Source organism: Vulpes vulpes, chromosome 5, assembly GCF_048418805.1.
Source record: "Vulpes vulpes isolate BD-2025 chromosome 5, VulVul3, whole genome shotgun sequence".
NCBI lineage: Eukaryota > Metazoa > Chordata > Mammalia > Carnivora > Canidae > Vulpes > Vulpes vulpes.
In genome coordinates this window covers 54,606,748-54,631,306 of record NC_132784.1, presented here as the reverse complement: position 1 = coordinate 54,631,306, position 24,559 = coordinate 54,606,748, and the positions used below count along the sequence as shown (strand labels likewise).

At 38.2% G+C, this 24,559-nt stretch overlaps 1 protein-coding gene across 2 annotated transcripts in view; it reads right to left on the bottom strand.

Annotated features, from left to right (window-relative positions):
- ZNF407 (zinc finger protein 407) overlaps window positions 1-24,559 on the bottom strand; it is a 446,836-nt gene that overhangs the window by 121,274 nt on the left and 301,003 nt on the right. For both annotated transcript variants that reach the window (XM_025997752.2, XM_025997753.2), the window contains exon 8: window positions 17,977-18,155. In XM_025997752.2, the coding sequence (XP_025853537.2) occupies window positions 17,977-18,155 (179 nt within the window). The remainder of the gene's footprint in view (window positions 1-17,976; window positions 18,156-24,559) is intronic.

Here is a 24,559-nt window from a genome sequence, read left to right as displayed (position 1 = left end):
TATAACTATGAACAGCATATGATAGCTTTCTAGAATTCTATAGTTTGGGGTTTGACACAAGGATTCATACCAGAGACAAGACCTGTGGCTGACTTAGCAACAGAAGGAAAGAGAGACAAACTTGAGGAAATCTTACAGGAACTTGTATATGCTCAGGAGACAGAAATAGTGAGTAGGGGAGATGGTCATGTCCTTCACTGTGTAGGAGCCCAGCGCTAACTCTGAGGGATGCTGATAATAGCACAAACTTACAAAAATGGAGCAGAACCAAATATAAACACACAAATAAAATGTCTGCAAAATAAGCAGCTTATACTTCAGGTCTCATGCAAAACATTTAGGCCAAGCACATTCAATTTTTTCTGTATTATTATAATATTGTTTTTTATGTGCTGAATGAAAATGATTATATATATTAATGTAATAGGTGAATATCTAGACATCTTAACGCCTAGAAGATGAACATATCCAAATTGATTCTGCCATAAATAATAAAAATACACAGCCCTGGATTTCAAATGTCTTTTTCAATGTAAAAAAGACATTAAAAATTTCATGTGTTCAAACTGAACATAAAACATCTTTAAAATGTCTAACACATTTTTTTTAGACACAGATAGAGAAATTGGGGTAAAAAGGAAAATATATTAAGTACTATAACAGAATCATATCTAAAACCGAAATTACTTCTTTGACTGCTAAAAGATTCATGACCTAAAAGCATACATCATGGGAAACTTGCCATCATGAGAAACTTATATACGGGGGGAAAGGCCAGAAATATGGACAACGATGATGTACTAGAATAATAGAAACCCAAAGTGTGATTCAGCCACATTTTAAAGGGCTAGCCAGGAGCAGCCCCGGTGGTGCAGCGGTTTAGTGCTGCCTGCAGCCCGGGGTGTGATCCTGGAGACCTGGGATCGAGTCCTATGTCAGGCTCCCTGCATGGAGCCTGCTTCTCCTTCTGCCTGTGTCTCTGCCTTTCTCTCTCTGTCTCTCATGAATAAACAAATAAAATCTTAAAAAAATAAATAAATAAAGGGCTACTCGGTTTCACTTTTCTCGGGTCTTCAGCATTTTACTGCATGTTCTTTGACATCCAACTTTTAGGTAAATCCCCTCATGACCCTTTTTAGACTCTACGGCCACCTCTCCATGCTCAGCATCCAGCCTATCTCGCTTCTCACCTCTTAGGCCTTGATTCTTACAAAGCCAAGTGCTCTTGCACTTGCCTCCCCGCCACACACACGCTCCTCAGGTCAGTCAGCTCCGTGTATACGACGTCTGCACAAGTTCTAGCGCCTTCCCGACCCTGGCGCAGGCACCATCTGCAACACTCGCTTTAACAGAAAGGGCACTTACAGGTTACTAACTAATGGTACAATTAACTGTGCATAAGAGGGACTGCAGGTGGCACCTATGCTACCTGGTCCTTGATGTGAATGAGAAGTCTGCTCTGAGTACCAGAGTTAATCTAACAAAGCTCAATCCTATCGATGGGTTATCTGTAAAACAGCAGTGTTGGCCGGATGCTCTAGAAAAATGCCAACAGATTCAATAAGTATTTAGTTGCCAAAGAGAAAGAGTGCTAACCTGCCTGGTAAATGAGAAAGGTCGTGAGATGGGTACCTTAGGAAAAATTAAAAATAAATAAAAATTAAAACGTAGGTGAAACTACCTGTAGTGCTTACTAAATAGTATTTGAAGATTTCAAGAGAATTACATGGGCATTTTCATGTCTCTGTCATTTTATATTAGGAAAATCTTTCAAGTAAATAGTCTAATTATTAGAAACAGTCTTGTTTCTAATCATAAGATAAGGTATATAAGCATGAATATGTAAGTTATGCTATCAACCCAGGCCAGCTATTAATACAAAATATAACTTGGAAACTCTACTCTTGTCACTCAAGAGCAACACCTACTGGCACAATTAAAAAGAACCCAGAAGACACAGAGTAATTTCAGTTCAATATTTTATTAATTAAATACTTATAGAGCACTTAATATATGCCAGGCACTATTTTAAGTACTTTACAAATATTAACTTATTTAATCACTGCAAGATATTTATCACTAAAAGAGATTTAATGACATAAACCTTACTCCAAGACGCAAGGATCTATTTTGTTAGTTTGAGAAGCAGATTCTATTTAAAGCCAACAGAATCCAAATCTGTCCCTGGCCAACATCTGAAAAGAAACCAGTATTAGAGTCCTTTCTAACTTCACGAACCAGACAACAAATGTGGAGGAAATCCTGAAAGGCAGTTCCCACAAAAAGTGTTTTCTCCCCAAAAAGAGAAAATAAAATTTTACGTTCCATGCAACGTGACTGCAAAGGAGTCTTACCTGTTCTTTTATAAACAGGAAACCACTTACATGAGGTTTTTAAGCGTGCATTAAAATTATGATTTTTCCTAAGATGAAAGAACGACTCTGTGCCAATCACAGTGACATGCTACTCAACAAATGGCACTAATGGTGGTGACAAGAGTGAACCTGTCTGAGTAGAGCTTTTTAAGAAGTATCTAGACCAGCCATCAAAACTATGATTTGATCTAGTTGGGGCCTACGCTATATTCTGATGCAGTAAAAGCTATTAGGTGATGTAAGTGACTACTTTACTATGATGGATTTTTATCTATTAAAAAAATGTATTTAAGTGTTTTTAATCTTAGTTAGAAATAGGAAAAAAAAAGAAAACTAAAAAAGTGTAAGCATGTCTCTATAAGCTAAAATATTTTGCTTCTTCATATTTTTACTGAATAAATTAATTTTGCAAATTTACTCAATTTATATATTTCAGATGCTGATTAACATGTATCATATGACATCTTTTTGGTCTATTTAATTTTAGAGTCTCAAGCCAATTAGTATAATTTCTATATTAACTTCCACATTTTCATTTTCCCATCCCAATCAACTCTCTTCCCTAATCACCCCGCACCAACAGAGATACCTATTTAATTTTTTCTACTATGCATCCATGCAGGAAATAGAGAAGAAACAGGAATAATTTTTTTGTATTTGTAATTCAGAAAGTTTTTATCTGTGGCAAAATTCACATAAAGTAAAATTTACCATCTTAACCACCTTTAAGTGCACAGTTGAGTGGTGTTATGTATATTCCCACTGTTGTACAATCAAACTTCAGACGTTTTCATCTTGCAAAAGTACAAGTATACCTACTAAACTACTCCCCATGTTCCTCTTCCCAACCCCTGGCAACCGTCATTCTATTTTTCATTCCTATGAATCTGACTCCTCCAGGGACCTCACATTCATACACATGGAAGCATAAAGTATTTTCTTTTGTGCCTAACTTACTTCACTCAGCATAATATCCTCAAGGTTCATCCATGTTGTGGCATGTGTTGGAATTTCCTTATTTTTTAAGGCTGAATAATATTCCAATGTATGTATTATAAATTACATTATAATAATTATATTTATAACTACATTATATAATTTACGTATATATATTATATATTTTCTTTATCCATTCATTTCTTGATAGGCATTTGGGTTGTTTCTACCTTTTAGCTACTGTAAATAATGTTGCTATGAACATGATCTCCTTTCATTTCTTTTGTACATATAATCAGAACTGGGAATGCTGGATGATATGGTAGTTCTACTTTTAATTTTTTGAGGAAACACCAACCTGTTTCCATAGCAGCTATACTATCTTAAACTCCCAACAGTGTACAAAGGTTTCAAATTCTCTACACCCTTGACAACACTATTTTATTTTATTTTTTAATAGTAGCTATTCTAGTGGGTGTGAGATAGTAGGAATAAATTTTTAAAGTAACTTCTTAGCTAGTAAGAAAAATATGGTGAACTCCTCTAGGATTTTGATGGTTTCCTGTCTCACATTTAGGTCTTTCATCCATTTTGAATTTATTTTTGTGTGTGGCATAAGAAAGTGCTCCAGTTTCATTCTTTTGCATGGAGCTGTCCAGTTTTCCCAAAACCATTTGTTGAAGAGACTGTCTTTTTCCCATTAGATATTCTATCCTGCTTTTATATACTTTCCATATAGTTGTTGGTCCATTTCTGGGTTTCCTATTCTGTTCCATTGATCTATGTGTCTGTTTCTGTGCCAGGACCATATTGTCTTGATCACTACAGCTTTGTAATAGAGCTTGAAGTCTGGAATTGTGATGCTTCCAACTTTGCTTTGCTTTTTCAAGATGGCTTTGGCTATTTAGCGTCTTTTGTGGTTCCATATAAATTTTAGGATTGTTTGTTATAGCTCTATGAAAAATGCTGGTGGTATTTTGGTAGGGATTGCATTAAATGTGTAGATTGCTTTGGGAAGTATAAACATTTTAACAATATTTGTTCTTTTCATCCATGAGCATGGAATGTTTTTCCATTTCTTTGTGTCATCTGAAATTTCTTGCATAAGTGTTCTATAGTTTTCAGAGTACAGATCCTGTGCCTCTTTGGTGAGGTTTATTTCTAGGTATTGCATGGGTTTTGGTGCAATTGTAAATGGGATTGATGAAACCTCTTTGGCACTGGCTGTAGCAGCTTCTTACTAGATATGACTCTGGAGGCAGGGGAAACAAAAGCAAAAATGAATTACTATGACTTCATCAAGATAAAAGCTTCTGCAGGGTGAGAGAAACAATCAACAAAACTAAAAGGCAACCTTTGAATGGGAATAGATATTTGCAAATGACATATCTGATAAATGGATTAGTAACCAAAATCTATAAAAAATTTATCAAACTCAGCACCCAAAAAAACAACTAATCTGGTTAAAAAATGGGCAAAAAACACGAACAGACACTTTTCCAAAGAAGACATACAAATGGCCAACAGACATGAAAAGATGCTCAACATCACTCATCATCAGGGAAATACAAATTGAAACTACAATATGATATCACCACACACCTGTTAGAATGGTTAAAATTAATACAGGAAACAAGAGATGTTGGTAAGGATGTGAAGGGTGCCTGGTGTGATGAGCACTAGGTGTTGTGTGTAAGTGATGAATCACTAAATTCTACTCCTGAAACTAATATTAAACTATATGTTAACTAACTAGAATTGAAATAAAAACCTGAAAAAAAAAGAAAAATCTGGTGCATATAAAATACTAAATTATTGAGGACTGTTTATTATGATGATAAAACTAACCAGAAAAGAACATTGTAAGCAAAAGGTTAAAGTTTTTTCTTACTCAATAATATAAATGATTAAGCACTGGACACTATATTCTGAATGTAAATATATATATCTCGCTTTATTTGCTCATAATTTTTTTGAATGATAGATTATAACAAATATCAGGCACAGTAATCTACCCTAAGTCATAAAGTCAATGAGAGGGAAAAGACAGACAGACAATCAGACAGATTGTCAATTAACTTCTGTTAGATCACAGAGAAATGAAGAGTGGAGGGCATGTGAAATTGAAGGGGAAAATATATACATATATATATAATAATATATATATAGTAATATATAATAATATATATTACTATATATTACTATATATTACTATTATATTAGTAATATATATAGTAATATATATATAGTAATCTACCCTAAGTCATAAAGTCAATGAGAGGGAAAAGACAGGGACAAATCAGACAGATTGTCAATGAACTTCTGTTAGATCACAGAAAAATGAAGAGTGGAGGGTATGTGAAATTGAAGGGGAAAATATATATATATATATATATATATATATATATATATATCTTCAATTATAGAAATTTTTGGATAAAGTTTAAGACACATGCATGCTTAATTTTAGAAACTGCTATGGTGGTAGAGAGAAAAGAAACTGACTCAAAGAAATACTGTCAACTGATTTTCAACAAAAGTGAAAGGCATAAGGTTTTCAACAAATATTGCTCCAAAAAAAGAGACCAAAAAAAACGTTTATTTATATGCAAAAAAGTACCAAATCAAAATAAAACCCTCAACCTCTACCTCATGTTATCCAAAATTTGACTCAAAATAGATTATAAATCTAAATATATGCAAAATAAATGCAAAAACATAAAGCCTCTAGAAGAAAACACAGGAAGTTAATCTTTGTAACTCAGATTAGGCAAATAGTCTTTGGATGCTAGATCAGAAGTACAAACCATAAGGAAAACCATTAACTGGATTTCATGAATACTGTAGTCCCCTCTTATCCATGAGATACATGTTCCAAGAACCCTGGTGGAAGCCCCAAACCACAGATAGTGGCTATACATATTCTTTCCTTTTGGCCATACATACATACATACATACCTATACTAAAAACTAATTTATAAATTGGGCACATTAGGAGATTAACCACAAATAATGAAATAGAACAACTATAACAATATGCTGTAATAAAAGTTACATGAATGTGGTTCTTCTTTCTTTCAAAGTATCTTATTGTACCATTCTCACCCTTCTTGAAATGATGTGAGATGGCAAAATGCCCACGTGATGAGTGATGTAGGCATCATGAGGCAGTGCTAGGCTACTAGTGACCTGACGCATCAGAAGGAGAGTCATCTGCTTATGGATCGCAGCTGACCGCAAGTGACTGGAACCATGGAACTGCAGCTATGAAGGGGCTACTGCATTAAAAATGCGTTCTCTGTGAGAGACAGCATTAGGAGGCAAAAAGGCAAGTCACAATCTGAGAGAAAATATTTGAAAATTATCTGACAAAGGTCTTGTATCAAAAACACATTAAAAACTCTTAGATCTTGGTAACTCAATGAGAAAAGGGGCAAACTATTTCAAAAGACACCTCATCAAAGAAAATATACAGATGGCAAACAAGCACTGGAAATCAACATCATTAGTGATCAAATACAAACTAAAGCCACTAAATACCACTAACCTCCTATTAGAATGACTTACAATATTGACAATCCTAAGTGCTAGTGAGGATGTGGAGAGAGTAGCTGCTGGTGGAGATATCAAACATATAGGCACTTTGGCAAACAGTTTGATAGTTTTCTTTAAAAGTTTAATATATACATATTGTATTGTCCAGGCATCTCATTTCCAGGTATTTGCCCAGGATAAACAAAACCTTACGTTCATACAGAAATCTATATGTGAATGTTAACAGTAGCTCTATTTATTTAATTGCCAGAAGAGTAAATTACCCAGATGCCACATGTTGTTGTGGTCCTGATTTGCATGTCCCTGACAAATAATGATGTTGAACATCTTTCCATGTGTTTACTGGCCATTTATGTATCTTCTTTGGAGAAAGATCTATTCAGATCCTTTGCCTGTTTTTAAATTAGATGATTTTCCTTGTTACTGATGAATTCAAGGATTCTTTATATATTCTAGATGGAAGTCTATTATCAGATAGATCTGCAGATTTTTGTTTTCAATTGTAGAGATTTTCCTTTCATCTTCTTGATGGTGTCATTGGAGGCACACAAGTTTTTAGTTTTGATGAAGTCCAATTTACTTTTTTCTTTTATTGCCTGTGCTTTTGGTGTCCTACCCAAAAACCATTGCCTAATTGAAGGTCACAAAGATTCTTTCATATGTTTTCTTCTACGAGGGTTATAGTTTTAGTTCTCATATTTAGGTCTAAGAAAATTTATGCTTTAGGTGGATCGATAAAACTGTGTATGAGAATGCACACATACATTTCCTATTTCTGTCTCCTGAGAAAGCCCAAGGGTACACAGAGGCAATGAGTATACACAATGTGTATATTTTGGTTTCTAAACACCAGTCTCCAATAAGAAAAACCAAAGATCCATAAAGTAGATGATGATTTCAGGATTAGGGCAGACAAACCACCAGATGAGCCTGGAGCACAATGTGGTGCTAGAAAGTAAAGAGATGGTCATAAAAGGATGGGGGCACACCACAGGACGCAGGAACCTAACTGAAAGAGCTCGCAATGGCCAAAGCTTTAGCAACCTGAGTAAGAAATAATGATGATACTGAATTGTAAACTGCAGAGTACAATAAGTCCATACTAGTAAAAAATAAATTGAATAAAAAATAATTGAGAGTGAAGGGACTGATATTCCTTAAAGAAGAATTGCAATTAAATGTGGGCAGAACAAGGGAAAGAGAGTATTACCGCTAAAACTCCACAGATCCTGTTGTAGGCAAGATCCACTAATGAATGTCAAAATTAGTGGGCAAAGTCTTGAGGAGAAACAGGCTATTTGCATAATCTGGAAGTATCTCCCTGAGACGTGTATTAATTACAAGGAGAAGATAGTAGGTCTGTAGTGGAGAAACATGGAGACACCACCTCACTTGGGGGCGGGGGGGGGGGGGGGTCCAGTTACAACATCCACCATAATGTACCCTGATGTGCTGCATGTCTACTCTGGAAGGTGCTTAAAGAAACTTAATTGAGTCATGAGTAAATGTCAGACTACTGCGAAACAAGGAACATGCTGAAGAATAACTGATCCATATTCTTTAGAAGCTTCAAGGTCTTGAGGAGACAATGAAAGACTGAAGAAACCCAATAACTGGAGGGCAGATGGGTCCCTGAGCTGAGTTCTGGAAGACAAATAGGACAGGAAGGAGACCTGTTGAGATGTCAACGAAGGATGTGGCTTAGCAGATGGTCCTACACTGACGCTGACATCTTTGGTTTCAGGAATCCTGTCAGAGTCATATCTCACATGCACATTCCGGGAGGCTGGGCAAAGGATATTTGGGAACTCTGCACTATTTTCGCAACTCTTCTGTAAGTTTAAAATTATTTCAAAATAAAAACTCAAAACAAGGAAAATCTGCTAGATGGTAATTTTGCTCAATAAAAACAAAACTAAATACATTTGAAAATGACTGATAATGTACATTTTACATCTTTTGAACTAAATTTCAATACTAATCAAATAGTATTCCTAAACTTCACCCATAATTGGAATAACCTATTCCATTCTTCTTCCACGAAGGGTTTCAACGGAAATAACTGTTATGCACTATCAGCAGGAAGACCTGACAACGCCTACCTGGTTTCTCTCATAAACTTGCATTTTAGTCAGGGTCAAGATATGAATGTGAGGGTGTGTAAATTTGTAAAATATATAAATTATATTGAATTAAACAGCTGATAAAAGGTGTATATAAAAATAAAAGCCACATCAATTACCTGATAAAATCATACTGCACCCACTATAACTTTCCACAATCAATTTTTTTCCCTTAAAATTTTGATAAATGAAGTTGTCAGGGGGGATAAGATCACAATTTTGTTTTCTTTTTTTCAGTTTAACTATTTTAACTTTCAGTATTCAGTTCATGAATGCTGTAAATGTTAGCCTAGATAAGATCACAATTTTGCTTGGTGATGAGGTAAGCATACTGTCACGTGCCTGTATAACCTTGTGGCAGCAAGGAAAGAAGCTTAAAAGAAAGTTTTAATGTGGCTCTGAATTACGCAGGCTAATTATACTTAACTAGGCTTCCCAAGAAAGAAGAGTCTGGAGGTCTTTTTCTGGAAAAAAAATTAAATCTCACTTTAAAACTTCTAAGATCATGTAGCTAAAGGATGAGCCCGAACGCTCTGAGGGCCAGAGATCCATCAAAAATGATTAATTGAATGGATTTACATGAATTTCAGATTATCTTCAGTCAACAGTATGAGGTGTTACTAACAAAAGCTATATTTTAATTGTGCACTTTGATTTTATTTTACATGTTGTGATGGCCATTAAGGACTTTGTAGAACAATGAAATATATACTAGAAAGGATATTATTCCAGGATCATATTCTCTTATAAAAAGTTTTAAAAATATGAAGTATATTAATAACAAGGAATAGAAACAATTCAAATAAACAGGGTGTTATTTCTACTCTGAAAAAAAAAGCCACACGAAGACCTTCTCTAGCCCTAACTTTAGCTGCACACTCCGACTGTCACACATGCATGTGGATACCTACTGAGACACATACAGATACATGGTTCTAAGATTCATCACATTTACTAGCAACTTCAAATAAATGTAAAGAAATAATTTCAGTCTTTTTCTTCTAACTTCCTACTAGTAAAAGAGCAATAACAAAGCTCACTACCTTTTTCCCTTAAAGAAAATCTATCAATGATAATTTTCAAAGTTCTTTCATATGCATTATTTAATCTGATATTCAAAAGAGAAGTTAAGCAGTGTTCCACATTTTGTGGCGGAGAACACAGACATAGAACGGCCGAGTGACTTGCTTGCAGTCACACATCTCGACAGCATTAGAGTCAGGATGCTGACGTCCAGCTGGTCTGACAAGCCACTGTCGGCCAGGCCCTGTACTGGGCCATAGAAGTCCCCCTGTGGAAACATCTTCCCTGGGGGTTCTTTTCATTTACTCTATGTTACCTCCTCACCAAGAGGTGTGAGGTTCAGTCAGCCGCACTGCAGTTATATACCCTCCTCAGGCAAGTCAGCCTCTTGAAGATCCAATTTTAAAAAACAAAAATCATTAAGTTGGGAATGACGCCTCCCAAAGAGCTTTGTGTTGAAGGAATGGCCCACTGAAAAGACTGGCACAGACACTCTTGCTACCCTTCCCTGCATTCCTTTGTTACCGAGAAGTCAGGATGTGACTGTGAAAAACCATAGCATTCTTTAGGACTATGCAGCAGCCACCTTAGGGTAGGATGCTGCACCACACACTGTGAGGGTGACTCTCCAATAATCAGGACTGCCCGACTGCAGGAGGACCGTGGGAGGCAAGTGGCAGAAGCGTGGGCCCAACAGATGGAAAGAAGCTCTTATGTCCTTAACCCTGCTTCACAGTGAAAAACAGAAAAAGGAAGTTTTTAGACATACTGAAGAAAAGTTAGAACAGCAGACTGAATTAAAAATATCTTAAAATGTATACTTAGAAAGTTTTGAAAAAAATGTATTTCGGTACATTACTCAATAACAGAGAAACAGGGATGAGTTGAGAGGATCTGCTTATCAGTAACCTTCCATCTACTGATAAATATCTTCAAAATGAACCGATCCTGGAGAGCAGGTCTGTCTGTTGCTGGAAAAAGCTGGTTGATGAAAATCCCTGCTTTGGCATTATTCATACCCTGGCTATCTGGTCATGGGACAGTTAGCTCCAAACTTAGGGAATCTGACAGGACCGAGAATGAGAAAGAGGGCAAAGAGAAAAAGCCAGTTACCGAAACGCCAAACCTGCCATGCCAGGTGGACACAGGGCACGCCACCGAACCAGAGGCGCCAGAGCATGAAGAACCGGGGAACAGAGACGTGTAGCAGCAGTTAAGAAAAACAGTAAATGAACCCCAGGGTGATGCCTGGAGGTAAAGAATCAAATTGTTGAACTGTTAATTATTTTAGGAAGTCTTTTGTCGGCGGTGAAATACCAGGAGCCTGAAAAACAAGGAATCCAGTCTGAAGGTTACAAAGAGAGAGGGTAGAGGCTGAAAATTATAGAGCTGCTAGTCTAACATCTATATTAGGAAATAAATTTGAGATGATACTTATGGATGAGCTTAATGATACATTTGGAGAAGTACAATTTAATAGGAGTGAGTCAGCATGGATTTACCAAAGGCAATCATGTCAGAAAAAATTTCGTTCCTTTTTAGGTTGAAGTAATAATTGGTTTATGTAAGGAGAACCAATGAGACACTGTCAGGATTTTCTGAGATTTTTTGGACCTCTTCATAAAATGAATTATTGTACAAAATGTCATGACATGTGTCAGAGCACCAACTAACAAAAGGGGCTGAGAGTAATGGGGTTAAAAATAGAAGGCCCCACAATCTGGGGAAGACTACATTCCTACAGGGCTCTGCAGATCAGAACGCTAATGCTTTTAATTAATGATGAAGAAAATCTTTTATATGAGGAAATTTGAATATTCTACTAAATGAGGGGGAATGGTTAAGATACAAAAGGCTATAGCTATTTTACCTTAACTGTGGTAGATCAAGCAAAGGGGCTCCAGGGTGGAATAGGGAATTGAGTCTGCCTGAATATGCAGCGGCGCACGTGCAGAGATAGAAGTGATCAGTTAAGTGTACTTATAGCTTCAATGGTACTGGATTAGTTAGTGTTAGAAAGAAAAAGAATGTGGAGTTTTGATAAGAAACTTTCACATTCCTATTCTTACACCTGGGTAAGAGGAAACTGCTACAGAATGCAATTAAATAATATAAGTTTTAAAGAATGAAAAAACTGATCATCTTAAAGAACAATACGAAAATCCTACTTTGTGAAGAGAATATGGTAGACTTGTGGGATATCATGCTGCCCAGGTAACCTTATATATTATAACCTAATATATAAGAACTGATGAAAATCATATCAATTTCAATAGGATTTTTTTTAAATCCTACACCAGTAGAAAATGAAGGAATTAGAGAAAACACCACATCATCACTTAATGCTTAATTTAATAGAGAACATCATTTGATCATCACCTTTTAGAAAACACATAAACATTTCCCACATTTAAAGTCCAAGCTTCTCAGAGGGAATGTGAAGGAACTAAATCAATGTTACAGTCACACTACAGAGAGTGGCCAGGCTACCCCGTCCTCCTGCGGGCACTCACCCAGCAGCAGGGAGTGCCACTTCAGATGCAAGCTCGTTCTTTGAGTTGTGGAGGCCTAACTGTGCTTCTTCACCTGGCATTCCTGAGAGAAAACATCTCTGTTTTCTTCCTTGGCAGCATCACGAGAGTCACACATGCTCCCCTCAACCTTCCCTATGCCCTTCTCGACCTTCATCCTCCCTTCTTTCAGGTGATGTTCAAAGTATCCTGAGACATAACCACCAAAGTCTGACCAGAGGTCACTTGTATTGCAAACACAGAGAGTATTTCACTCCTGCCCAGGGTGTAGTGAATGAACACCATGCTGATTCTTCGATAACCGAGATGGTAGACAAGCAATTGCTAATATAAAGGTGAAATAAAGACCATTTTTGGGGTAAAATGGATTTCACTTAATAGAAAAAAAACAAACAAACAAACATCTGATGTACGATGACAAAGAATTCTGGAAACTTTTACTTTGATGTCAACTTTATGGGGATTAATATGATTATAAAATCTCATCATATTGGATCTAGAATGGACCTAAATTAATCTCTTTAGAAATACAGGAAGCAGGGCAGCCCGGGTGGCTCAGTGGTTCTGTGCCTGCCTTCAGCCCAGGGCATGATCCTGGAGACCTGGGATCGAGTCCCACGTCGGGCTCCCTGCATGGAGCCTGCTTCTCCCTCTGCCTGTGTCTCTGCCTCTCTCCCTCTCTGTGTCTCTCTTGAATAAATAAATAAAATCTTAAAAAAAAAAAAAAGAAATACAGGAAGCAAATAAATCATTTAAAAAAATATGTATACAGAAACGTGCACAACTCATGGGTGAGCTTGAGGAATTTTCTCCAATTGAATACAATCCTTTCCCAACATCAGAAACAAGAAACAGAATATCACTATCTGGAGTGAGGAACACTGCGATCCTTGTTCCAGTGACTGCTGTCCCCCAAGGGAAAATTTACCCTGGTTCCTAACACCGTAGATTAGTTTTGCCTGCTTTTATATTTAATGAGAATAGAACTGTACAGAATACTCTCCTTTGTATGTGGTTTTAGTTCATCCAGTTCTATGACTGTGAGACTTATTTACAGTTTCTTTTTTGTAGTTGGTTCATCCTCAGTGCTGAGAGCATCCACTAGGTGAACACACAGCCTTTTGCACATTCTACTTGATGGGACACTTGGGTAGTTTCAGTTTTTGACCATGATGAAAGTATCGATAATGATATAAAGTATAAATACTAAAGTAAAAGACTATTTCTTATGAAAGATTAAAATCGTCACAGCAGATAAAAAAAAACAAATGCAGCAAGATACTAATTATAAAGAAGCTTATGTGGCTACACAAATATGAAACACAGGATGATGGCAAGAAGCATTAGTACAGACAGAAAGGAACATTTCATAAGTACAAGGGTATGTATGTATTTTATGTACAATACGTGGTTATGTGTGTAAAATCATCTTAAAGTTCTGAGTAGCCAGGGACAGATCTTCAAAATAAATAAAGCCAAAAGGAAGAGAATTAAAAAACAACAATCACCACCACAACTGACAAACCCGCAATCTTAGTGGGCAACTCTTCTTGTTGACAGAAGGAGCAAAAAAAAAAAAAAAAAAAAAAAAAAATACATGTAAGACTATAGACAACCTGAATGGCACAGTGAAAAAACTTGGCATCAGTGATGTGTAGGGATCACAGAATACACACCAAATAGCACCATTATTTACATTCCTTTCTAGTATGTCTCAAACATTTACCAAAACTCACCAAATGTTGGGCACAAAAAAAAACATAAATAAATTTCAAAGAATGGAAATAATTCAGGATTATGTTCTATAAGCACAGTAGACAGAAGCTAGAAATTAATTTATATTACTATTTCAATAGTTAACAAAAAGATAACTAGAAAAATCACCAAATGCCTGGGAATCAAATAATACATTTCTAAATAATCAACTTTTATTTTAAAAATAACCACTTTTATCTGTTTTTCAAAAAAAGCTATAACCAAAATCAGAGCTCACATAAAGCCTTTAGAATCATTCTCTGAGTTCTCGAAAATCAAGAGGAAAGACAATGAATCACCCACAGAAGTGATGGAAACAAAGAACAATGGACAATCCTGGATGCTCAGTATGGCCACGTCTCACTGAGCACACACTGCGTTACCTGGTATGGATGGTGGGAACACTGTGCTAACAGCCGGTACTGTCCCCATCAGGCAGAGGGGGAACCCTAGGACCCACAGAATTAAAACAACAGTTTTGGAGTCGGTCAACAAGGGAATGGGGCTGACTTTAAATCTATCCTATCCTAAGGGCCATACCTATGGAAGCACAGAATGCTCCTTCCTCTGCAGATGAGGCCGGGAAGCTCTGAGATGCATAGAGACCTTACAAAGTGGGGTGCCAGGGTGCGAGCTGGTCTCCGGGGAACTCTGGCTATGTTACCTGGCCTCCGTATCTGCAGGTACCACTTCATGTATATGAGCCGGGGAGGTACACAATCACAGGAAATCTTCTTTCTAGGGGCACCTGGGTGGCTCAGTGTCAACGCTGAGCATTGCCTTCAGCTTAGGTCATTATCCCAGGGCCCTGGGATCGAGTCCCTCATCGGGCTCCCCGCAGGGAGCCTGCTTCTCCCTCTGCCTGTGTCTCTGCCTCTCTCTGTGTCTCTCATGAATAAATAAATAAAATCTTCAAGAAAAAAAAGGAAATCCTTCTACAGAGCTATTTTCCAGCAAAAACCATGATACCTTACTTTAACACATAAATTTCAAAGTATCATCTCACCTAAATTTAAAATATCACAAATGACACTATTCACAGTCTTTTCTGGGGCTGTTGTTTAATGTGTCCCTTCCAATGGTCTTGGGGATGTTTGATCTACATGGTGGAGCCACATGAGGACCAGACGGATTTTGTTTATTTTGGGGGAGTTTTAAACTCAATCTTTTATTAAAAGAACTGCATCATATGGTTCACTGAATGCTGGGTTACGAGATGCTCGGCTCAGCAACGAACAGTGCAGACACCAGAGAACACTGCTGACGGACCACAAGCCACTCTCAGAGAAAACCCTGCCGCCGCTGCCGCCGCTGCCGCCGCGGGCCCCATCACAGTACCTACGGCCCAGCATGGGTTCATCAATCCAATCGTGGCGCCTAATCCCACTACCAAAGGATACGGAAGGAAGAGCACCAACATCTTGATTCATACCTTACTTTATACTGAGGAAGGTGCCTTTCCCGTAACCTTAAATGTACCACTTATGATTTGCAATTGCAAGGTTAAAAAGTCAGTCAGCTTAAAATACATTATCTTTTTAAAGTTTCCTCTTAACCAAGCTAAATTTATCAAAGCAAAAAATACTACCAAAGAACACTACTGCCATGTACAGGGAAGAACCGACAGCAGACACTGCACGGGACCAAACGGGTTCCGTCAGTGAGGAACCTGGCCGTGACTTCTGCAGACAACAGTTTCCAACAGAATCATAAATAGAAACCGAACACTAGGATTCTGTGCACGGGCGCATCACACACAGACACAGGGAAACTAAAATGATTTTTCTTAAAATTTGTTTTATACTAACAATATCTTAAAACATCTCTAGAAGGAACATTCAGTATCACTAGCACAGTCTGCTACTGCTGCCCAGAACGATGAAAGGGACGCATATCTAGACTCTGCAGTTAGTTTCCTCCCCTCTTCCCTGTCATTCATCTGAAAGTTACAAATACTTTATTTTAGAAAAATAACCCATTTTTAATGTCCAGCTGGTTCAGTGCAAACACAGGAGACACACCTTGAGAAGGAGGCACAGCAGGATGGCCTTGAAAATGGTCCTTTCTGCATGACCCAGCATCACTTTACATCGCCTGCTTGGTGGTTACCTGATGTGCCTCCTTCCACAGGCAAATCTCTGGCATTTGTGTGGTCATGACTCCTCTTAAGGAAGAACCCATAGGCACTGATGGCCAGGAGATATTTCAATTTGACTTTATCTGTTCTTGTGCCTAAAGCTATCAACTGCCCAGTTCAAAACCTTTTCAGTATTGTTACCAAAATGCAAGGAGTACTGACCTGTGTTTTTGCTTTTTCAAAAACAGCCCTGGATACAACACAGATGACAACAACAGACATTCTACTGTTACCTTAAAAAGTCAATCATATGAGCATAAACAGAAATTGGAAAAGGATACAGCAGCAAAAAACAAGCAATACCCTTATACGCATTGTCAAATGTGTTAATAACTAATAACATTTTCCTAATTCAAATCACTCATTAAGTTCTGTTTCTTTTGATGTTAATGTTATCTGAGCAAATATTATTTACATATTTTGCAAACGGGTAGGGGTTCCCATGACTTTTCAACACCGTGGTCACTCCTGTAGCATCACCAGCCCTTCAGCATTGTTCTGCTAGGCAGGCATAGAAGGTACTGTGCTAAGCCATTAGCTTTTTAACTCATCACAATGACCCTTAAAACAGATACCACCATGTAGATTTGCATAGGGAGACATGATGAGGTTGCCCTGCTTGAGGTCACAGGGTGAGTATGGAAAGGAGAGTTTGCATGTGGCTCTAACTGATCCCAAAGCATCTGCTTAAAACATTCCCTGTATCAACTGGCATTACTTAAGTAGAGTAGTGCTTGGCCTACATTGTGGGGCTTTCTCTAAACCTTCTTCAGAGTAAGTACTTCCTTAAACATGACCTCACACTCATAATCCATCCCTTGGCCACTCTGCACAGTGAGAATTCAATACTCAAGGAAAGCATGCTTGTTAGTTAAACATGTTGGGCTACATACAGGGATAGCTTTCTTGAACCCTGCAGTTGCTGCTATGCATCTGATGCTTCCAGAGTGTGAAGTCTGACTTCTGATTCAGTGAGGTGAAAATGTTCTAGTAGCCAGCCTTGGCCACCAGCACCACACCCCTCACACTGTGGACGAGCTCCTCCTAATCTCTCGGAAATGCTGACACCATAGTACTCCATCCGCAGTGCTCAACTCACCCCACCCCAGGGCACATTCTCTCCCTTTCCAGGTACTCATCCCAAGACAGTGGTACACAGGGATAGAGCATAACATTTTAAATCACAAACATTTTTTGAAAAAAGTTAAAAGTGTTTTACCAATTCATCAAACATGGAGTTCAAACAACTGCTATAGTTTAGTCAACTGAGGGTTAACTATTTGCTCTTACTAAACTTTACAGTGCTGGGAGGATTATTTTGTCCTATTTGCACTCGATGACATATGATAGAAAAGACCTTTTTTCATGGTGGAGTGGGGTAAGACCAGAATACATTTTTTTGGAAGTCCTTAAGCAGATGCTATATGTGCTCTACTATATTAACATAAGCGACCGTAATGGACAAAAAGCATTCTAACTCTGCATGAACGAAAGGAAATTCTCTTAAAAACTACCACTATTTAATAGTGTCAGCCTCTTACCAGCATGCAAGTAAGCCAGGTCAGGGTTCTCGATGTCGGGATGCTGTTCTTTCAAGTGGTTTCGGAATTCCACAGGCACATTTGTCCCATAGTCACATTTGGGGCAGTTGTACATCTTGACTCCCTCATGTTTGCCAGTGTGCAAAATGTGCTTGCGGATATTTTCGGCACAGTTTGACCTACCAGGTAGGAAAGAAAAGCAATCCAAATTAAGGTAGAATCAGTATCATGAGTATCATGAGATCAGAAACAATGCTATCAGCGACAGTCAATGTAGGCCTTACTGTGCAACAAGCACCAGTCTATGTGTTGTTCTCGGCCAGTAGTTTCAACGTGTACAATAGGGTAATCCCATGAGGCTGTTAGTTTCTGTTAGCTCTGGTGCTAATTTTTAAGTTGGTCTTTTACCTTAGTGATTGAATTCTATGCAGAACCGGAAGCACAAAATCCCAGGTGCTACGATTCTAATATCAAATTACTCTGGTGCCACTTGAGGGCACTGAAGGAGTTTCCTAAACCCCAAGAACACACCTTTCACCAGGGAGGAGTGGTATAAAGGAAAGCACTGCCGCCTCCATTGAATTGAGAGGACTAAAGAAACAAAGCAGCTTTGGCTTTAAAGTCCTGTTAAGTGAGCTCTAAAACAGTCCACAGACAGAAAAGCAGCAGTGTGTTAAGTGCCAGGGAGATTTCCAGCGTGGTGCAGGTTTCCAAGCACCAGGGAGTCAGAGCTACAATGCAGGCCCTGTACAGTATACACCAAACAGCCCTGGCACCACGAAGAGGCTCCTCTCCTACTGTTTTCCTACACGCTCAGAAATGCCAGCCCTGAAATGCCCAGGGAACAGGGAACAGGCCTCTTTCCTGAGAGGCAAACTTCTCCACCTGCCCCTCCATCCCTCCGTGAATCTCTGCATCAGGCGTTGCACACCTAGACCCTTGCTGAACACATACGTGGCTGCTTTTTGTCTTTGTTAGAATAGCACTAAAAAGGCCACTACACAAATCCACGTGGGTTAGTGGTGGGTGGGGGTGCACTTAACCAGAAAGAAACAGAAAATCAGCCTGGCCTCAATCTCCCACAGAGCAAAATTGAATGGCAAAAGAAAAAACAAATCAAGCCACAGGATCATCAGCATCTCTGGAGGGTACTGCCAAAGAACAAAGTCCTGCAGGATATTGTTTGACTTGAAGGTCTGGGGACTGCTAAGGTTGGAAAGCAGCAGTTAGCAAGCTCATGCCACAACGCACACACCAGATGACGGAAGGTCCTACCCGGAAGCTTCACCAGGCTCTGTGCTACCCCAACACTTCTAAGTAGGATTACGTTTGTGTGTAGTATTCAGCTGCACTGCAATGCTGACTTTGCGGGAACGTGCCCTAGGAATGTCGGTGATGGATGCAAAAATGGTTATGACCCAACAATTTTAAAGCAGTGATACTAACACTCACAGGTGAAGGCAACAGATGACATTAGAACTCTAGAGACCCACCGAATACGATGTCTCTTCACTCATGAAGAGAGGGAATGGAAGCGCATCAGGGAAGCAAAGCAGGGTTCACAACAGCAGCGCTGGGAACAGCATCCCACAGATGCAGAGGGACCAGGTGCCCTTTCCTAGTGACATCCAGAAGAAGTGAAAACGCAAATATTTTCCTCAAGAATGGGCATCCTGCATCATGAGAACAGTCCTATAACCGGACCCAAGATATTCCCTTGGAAAAGGTTAGGCTACCCGCCCTTCCATCCCCAGGCAGTTTGTCCTGAGACGCATGTGCCCAATTATCTAGTTAGAAAGACTAACAGACGAATTCCTCTATAGCTAGACTACTAAGAAACACAGTAAAATGTTAATGCAGTGGTACAGCAATGCCCACTTCTATTTTCCAAATATATTTTAATTATATATTAATATTTATATTAAAAATTCATAACAACAAACACCTTTAAAAAGAAAAAAGAACCAGAACAACAACAGAGATTTTTTTCTGCTATTTTAAGCTTTGCCTTCGGCAAGGGCTCTGTCAAGCTTTATGTTCAGTTCTCCTTATAACTTAGACTAAATATACGTTAAGTTTGTAAAAATATGTATATATGGCCTATCTCTTTCTTGTCTCTACTGAATTACCAAACTTGCTTTCTCTATAAATCCCTATTGGTGGGGTACCTGGGTGGTCAGTTGGTGAAGCGTCTGCCTTTAGCCCAGGTCATGGTCCCAGAGTCCTGGGATCGAGCCCCATGTTAGGCTCCCAGCTCAGAGGGGAGTCTGCTTCTCCCTCTCCCTCTGCCCCCGCTCATGTGCACTCTCTCTCACTCTGTCTCTCAAATAAAATCTTTTTAAAAATCCCTATATTTTAGTTATCACTGTACTAAGTAAATGAGTAAGCACCTCATGTGTCCTCTTGTCACTGGCCTGCTACTTTGATGTTATCACAGGATTCTTAGAGGCAGAGACAGCGAGACATTTTGCAGAGAAGGAAAGGGGGCATCAGGAGATCAGATGATTATCAAAGGGTACAGTTAGAGAGTGCTGAAGACCGCCTTCCTTACATATTTGTATATACAAGATACCAGGCACATTCAAAGGGTAGAGTCTCTTAATTGTATAAATATCCTTGGAATAGTGACATCATGTTGACAGAAGTAACACAGGAAAACACTTGAAGATGGATGAAACTAATGTCTACTTTTGTGATAACTGAAAGGAAGAGGACCGTTTTTTTGAATTCCACAATGAGCTGAGTGAACTGTTCCAAATTACTCCCTTAACTCTGCAGATTTCCCATTTGTTGTCCATGACACCCCCTCAACTCACCAGTGTTTACTGACACCAAGGAGTGAAAACAAAAAGCTCCCGCTGTACTTAGTGTGTTCATTAGGACTACCCACTCTTTGGTGCCACCTATGTTATTTCCTTATGAAAAAGCTAGGCATTAAGAATCAGCAAAGACAATCTTGATCAAGTGAGGAAGTCAGAATCACCAAAACCCACCAACTTCAATTTATAATGCGTACTTAAATACAAGACAATATAAAGCAATGAATTCTCATCATCAGTGAAGGTCTTGAAGAGATGACATTGAAAACAGAGTGGTTTGTTTTTGGAAGGGGTGAATCTTGGACAAAAATAAAACAACATCTCTTGTATCTCTGTAGCTAAACAGCATGTGGAAACTAACATTCAGAAGACTAATGGTGAAGCAAGTAAAGTGGAGGAGGGAGAATTTAAAAAGGTGAGAGGCTTCTTTTTATTTAAAAATATAGACTAGAACAAGAAAGACGTGGTGTGGAACTTGATATTTTACAAGGTAGTAAGGACCATTTCATACACATATATATTTACATATATATACATATATATTTTTATTTATACTATATATACTGCTCATATATTTTATGTATAATACATGTACGTTTATTTTAAAATTTTTATACATGAATAGATAAGAAACATTAAATACAAGCTAACAAGAACATAAAATAGGTAATGTCTGTCTGCAATAAAAAGATACATCTTAATGTATTTCATGGATGACAGTGTATTGGTATGCAATCAAAATTTGTTCTTCTGCATTTAATGTCATGCCATATAAAACTTTTTAAAATATTGGGACAAAACTGAGCTTTTCACACCTGCAAAAGCAAACTATTCCAGTCGGAGCCTAAGAAGTAAAAGCTATGACATTATGCCAATATGTCATAAAGCAGAATATCTACAGTAAGTAGGGGCAAACTTCAGTCCCTGCACTTGAGAACATCACATAACATGTCCCAGAACTCGAGTTACTTACCTTCTGGTAAGTAATTCTTAATGCTATTCAGCCCAAAAATGCTCATTCTTCCCCAAAATAGAACTTAATGAGTAGGAATTAGCATGGTAAATTGAAGTGGTGTTAATCAAGGATGGGCTGTGCAGGAGATGGAGGGATGCCCTATGATATGGTTTCAAACAGGGTCATGACTAAATCACTAGGCATGACAGCAGTTAAGCCAACTGGGTACACAATCATTAGGACTGGGTGACTGAATCATGTTTTCACTTTGACATCGATTTTTTTTCATAAAGAGCTTATTTCTGTCCCATGTTCATAGACTGGAAGGTTCGATATTGCTAAGATGGTGATACTCCTCAAATGATGCACAGATTCAATGCACTCCCTGTCAAAGTCTCAGCTGGATGTCTTACCTCAGCTGATCCTAAGGTTCATATGGAAATGCACAAGCCTAGAAGAACCAATACGGTCTCAAAAAAGAACTAGGTTGGAAGACTCACACTTTCTGAGTTCAGAAGTTATTCCAAAGCCATAGTAACCAAGACATGTGGTACAAGAAAAGGACAGACATTGGGAAGTGGCATGGGAAGCCACAGTTTCCCCTGAAGTTAGATGCCTGAGTGCTGGCTGCAGGCTCCCTACAGGGGTTAGGGATGCACGCAGGATTTGCTGGGACCATGATCTACATGCACAATGTGAATGGGAAAGTTATGAGGAAACTCAGAATTAGATTCAGGAGTATGACATGTTGACAATCCTGAGGCAGTTTACAATACATACATACAGAAAGTAATGTGAAACATATTACATAAAATACAAGCTGGGCAATGGGCAAAGGACCAAAATGGGAACTAATTTCAAGGCTTCTGAAAATATATGTAATAAAGGAAATATTTTATTTGGTTCAAAGGCAGTGTGTTTCAAAATAATAACTGGAATATCAAAAGTGCTTCTAGAGCTCTGCAAAATTATTTTTTAGTACTACTTGCTAACTCACTGCATATTACACAAAAAACATTAGGTTAAATTTATGTTATATTTGAACTATGAAAAAGGAAGCATAGACAAATTCTGAATGTTTTCCCTCTTTTGATATATGTTATTTTGGTTATATATGTTCCACCAGTGAAGCTGTGGAACAAACACACATTTGTGTATTTCAAACAAAAAGTCTAACAATGGATAGATACAGTGAAAGTCTCCCATCCACCACCTCTGCCCCCACTGCCCCAGGCAGGTACAATTTTTAACTTCTTATCAATCTTTTGGGAGAATTAAAAATGACTGCAAATACATTGTACATTCTTATCGCCACCCTCCTGGTATATAAACTTGCTGGCCTAGCATTAGTCAGCATCTTGCTTTCCTTACCTAACGATGTAGCACAGGAGATCTTTCCACTTCAGCATGAGAAAGCCCCCTGTTGCTGCCTTCAGCCTCCCTCCGACTCCCTCCCCCACTCCTTCTTCTTCTCTGTTTTTTTAATAGCCACACAGTATGGATACAGCATATTATATTTAAGCGATCCTCTACTGATGGGCATTTAGGTTGTTTCCAATCACTTGCTAGTGTAAACAAGGTTGAAATGAATAATCTTCTAAAACACTTTCTATTTCTCAGGATGCCAAGAGAATTTCATGATGCCAAGTGGAAGTGTTTCAAATGTCAATGGGCATATGTTTTTGTAATTTTGATAAATTCTGCCAAATTGCCCTCCAGAGAAGTTGTAGCAATTTATGCTTCTACCAACAATGTTTGAGAGATGCTGTTTCTGCACATTCTTGCCAATGAAATGTGTTACCAAACTTTCAATTTTTTGCTCATTTGGTAGGAGAAAAAAAACTCCAGCTCACTGGAGTTTCATTTTTTTAATTTTTACATTTGAATTTGCATTTTTCTTATAATGAATGAGGCTAAGTATCGTCAAATATTGAAATGCCATATGTATTCTCTTTTCCAATGCACTGGTTTTGTATTTTGATCTGCTTTCTTTTATAGTGTTGTTAGTCATTCTCTTATACAATTAAGGAGATTGACTATGACAGAAGCTGCACATACTTTTTCCCTAGGTATTTTTTTCTTCTTTTGACCATGCTTATGGTAAAGCAGAAGTTTTTAGATTTTGTTCCATGCTTTCCTTAGTTGAAAGTTATAAAAAGACCTGTCCCACATTTGGTTCTGGTACTTTTATAGTGATATAACCTGACATTAAGTATTAGATCCATTTCAAAACCATCGTAGAGTGTGGTACAAAGTATAGATCCAGAGTACTAGCTGGATCTCTCAATACCATTCATTAATAGTCCATCTTTCCTCCACTGACTTGAAATGTCATCTCACCAATATTTTGTTTGAAGCTAATTCTGGACTTTCTATTATAATGAGCTGGTCAGTCTGTGCATGTACCAATCTGTTTTAATAAGCCAGGCTGCATACAGGAGGCTCACATCTGGTAGAGCTCATCCTTCTACATTGTTCTTTTTCCTCCCATCAGAGCAGGATCAGTGTCCTACCCAGGCCATTATGGAGTCAGTCATAAGACTGTAGCCTTCAGCAGTCTTAATGGCAAACATCTCGAGCTAATTATGGAACCAGAGAGACCTAGGCCAATAATAAATTAATATCCTGAATACAACTGGGTATTTCCTATGTATTTATTAATATGTACTGATAATATGATCTTTCTGATAAAGAAGCTCAAACACAGAGAGACTGGCCCAGATATATAGAAGGTGTCGGCACTCAGAGGTCCTAAATAAATCTGAGTTTACTATTTCCCCAAGGGAAGCTACATATCCACCTCAACATT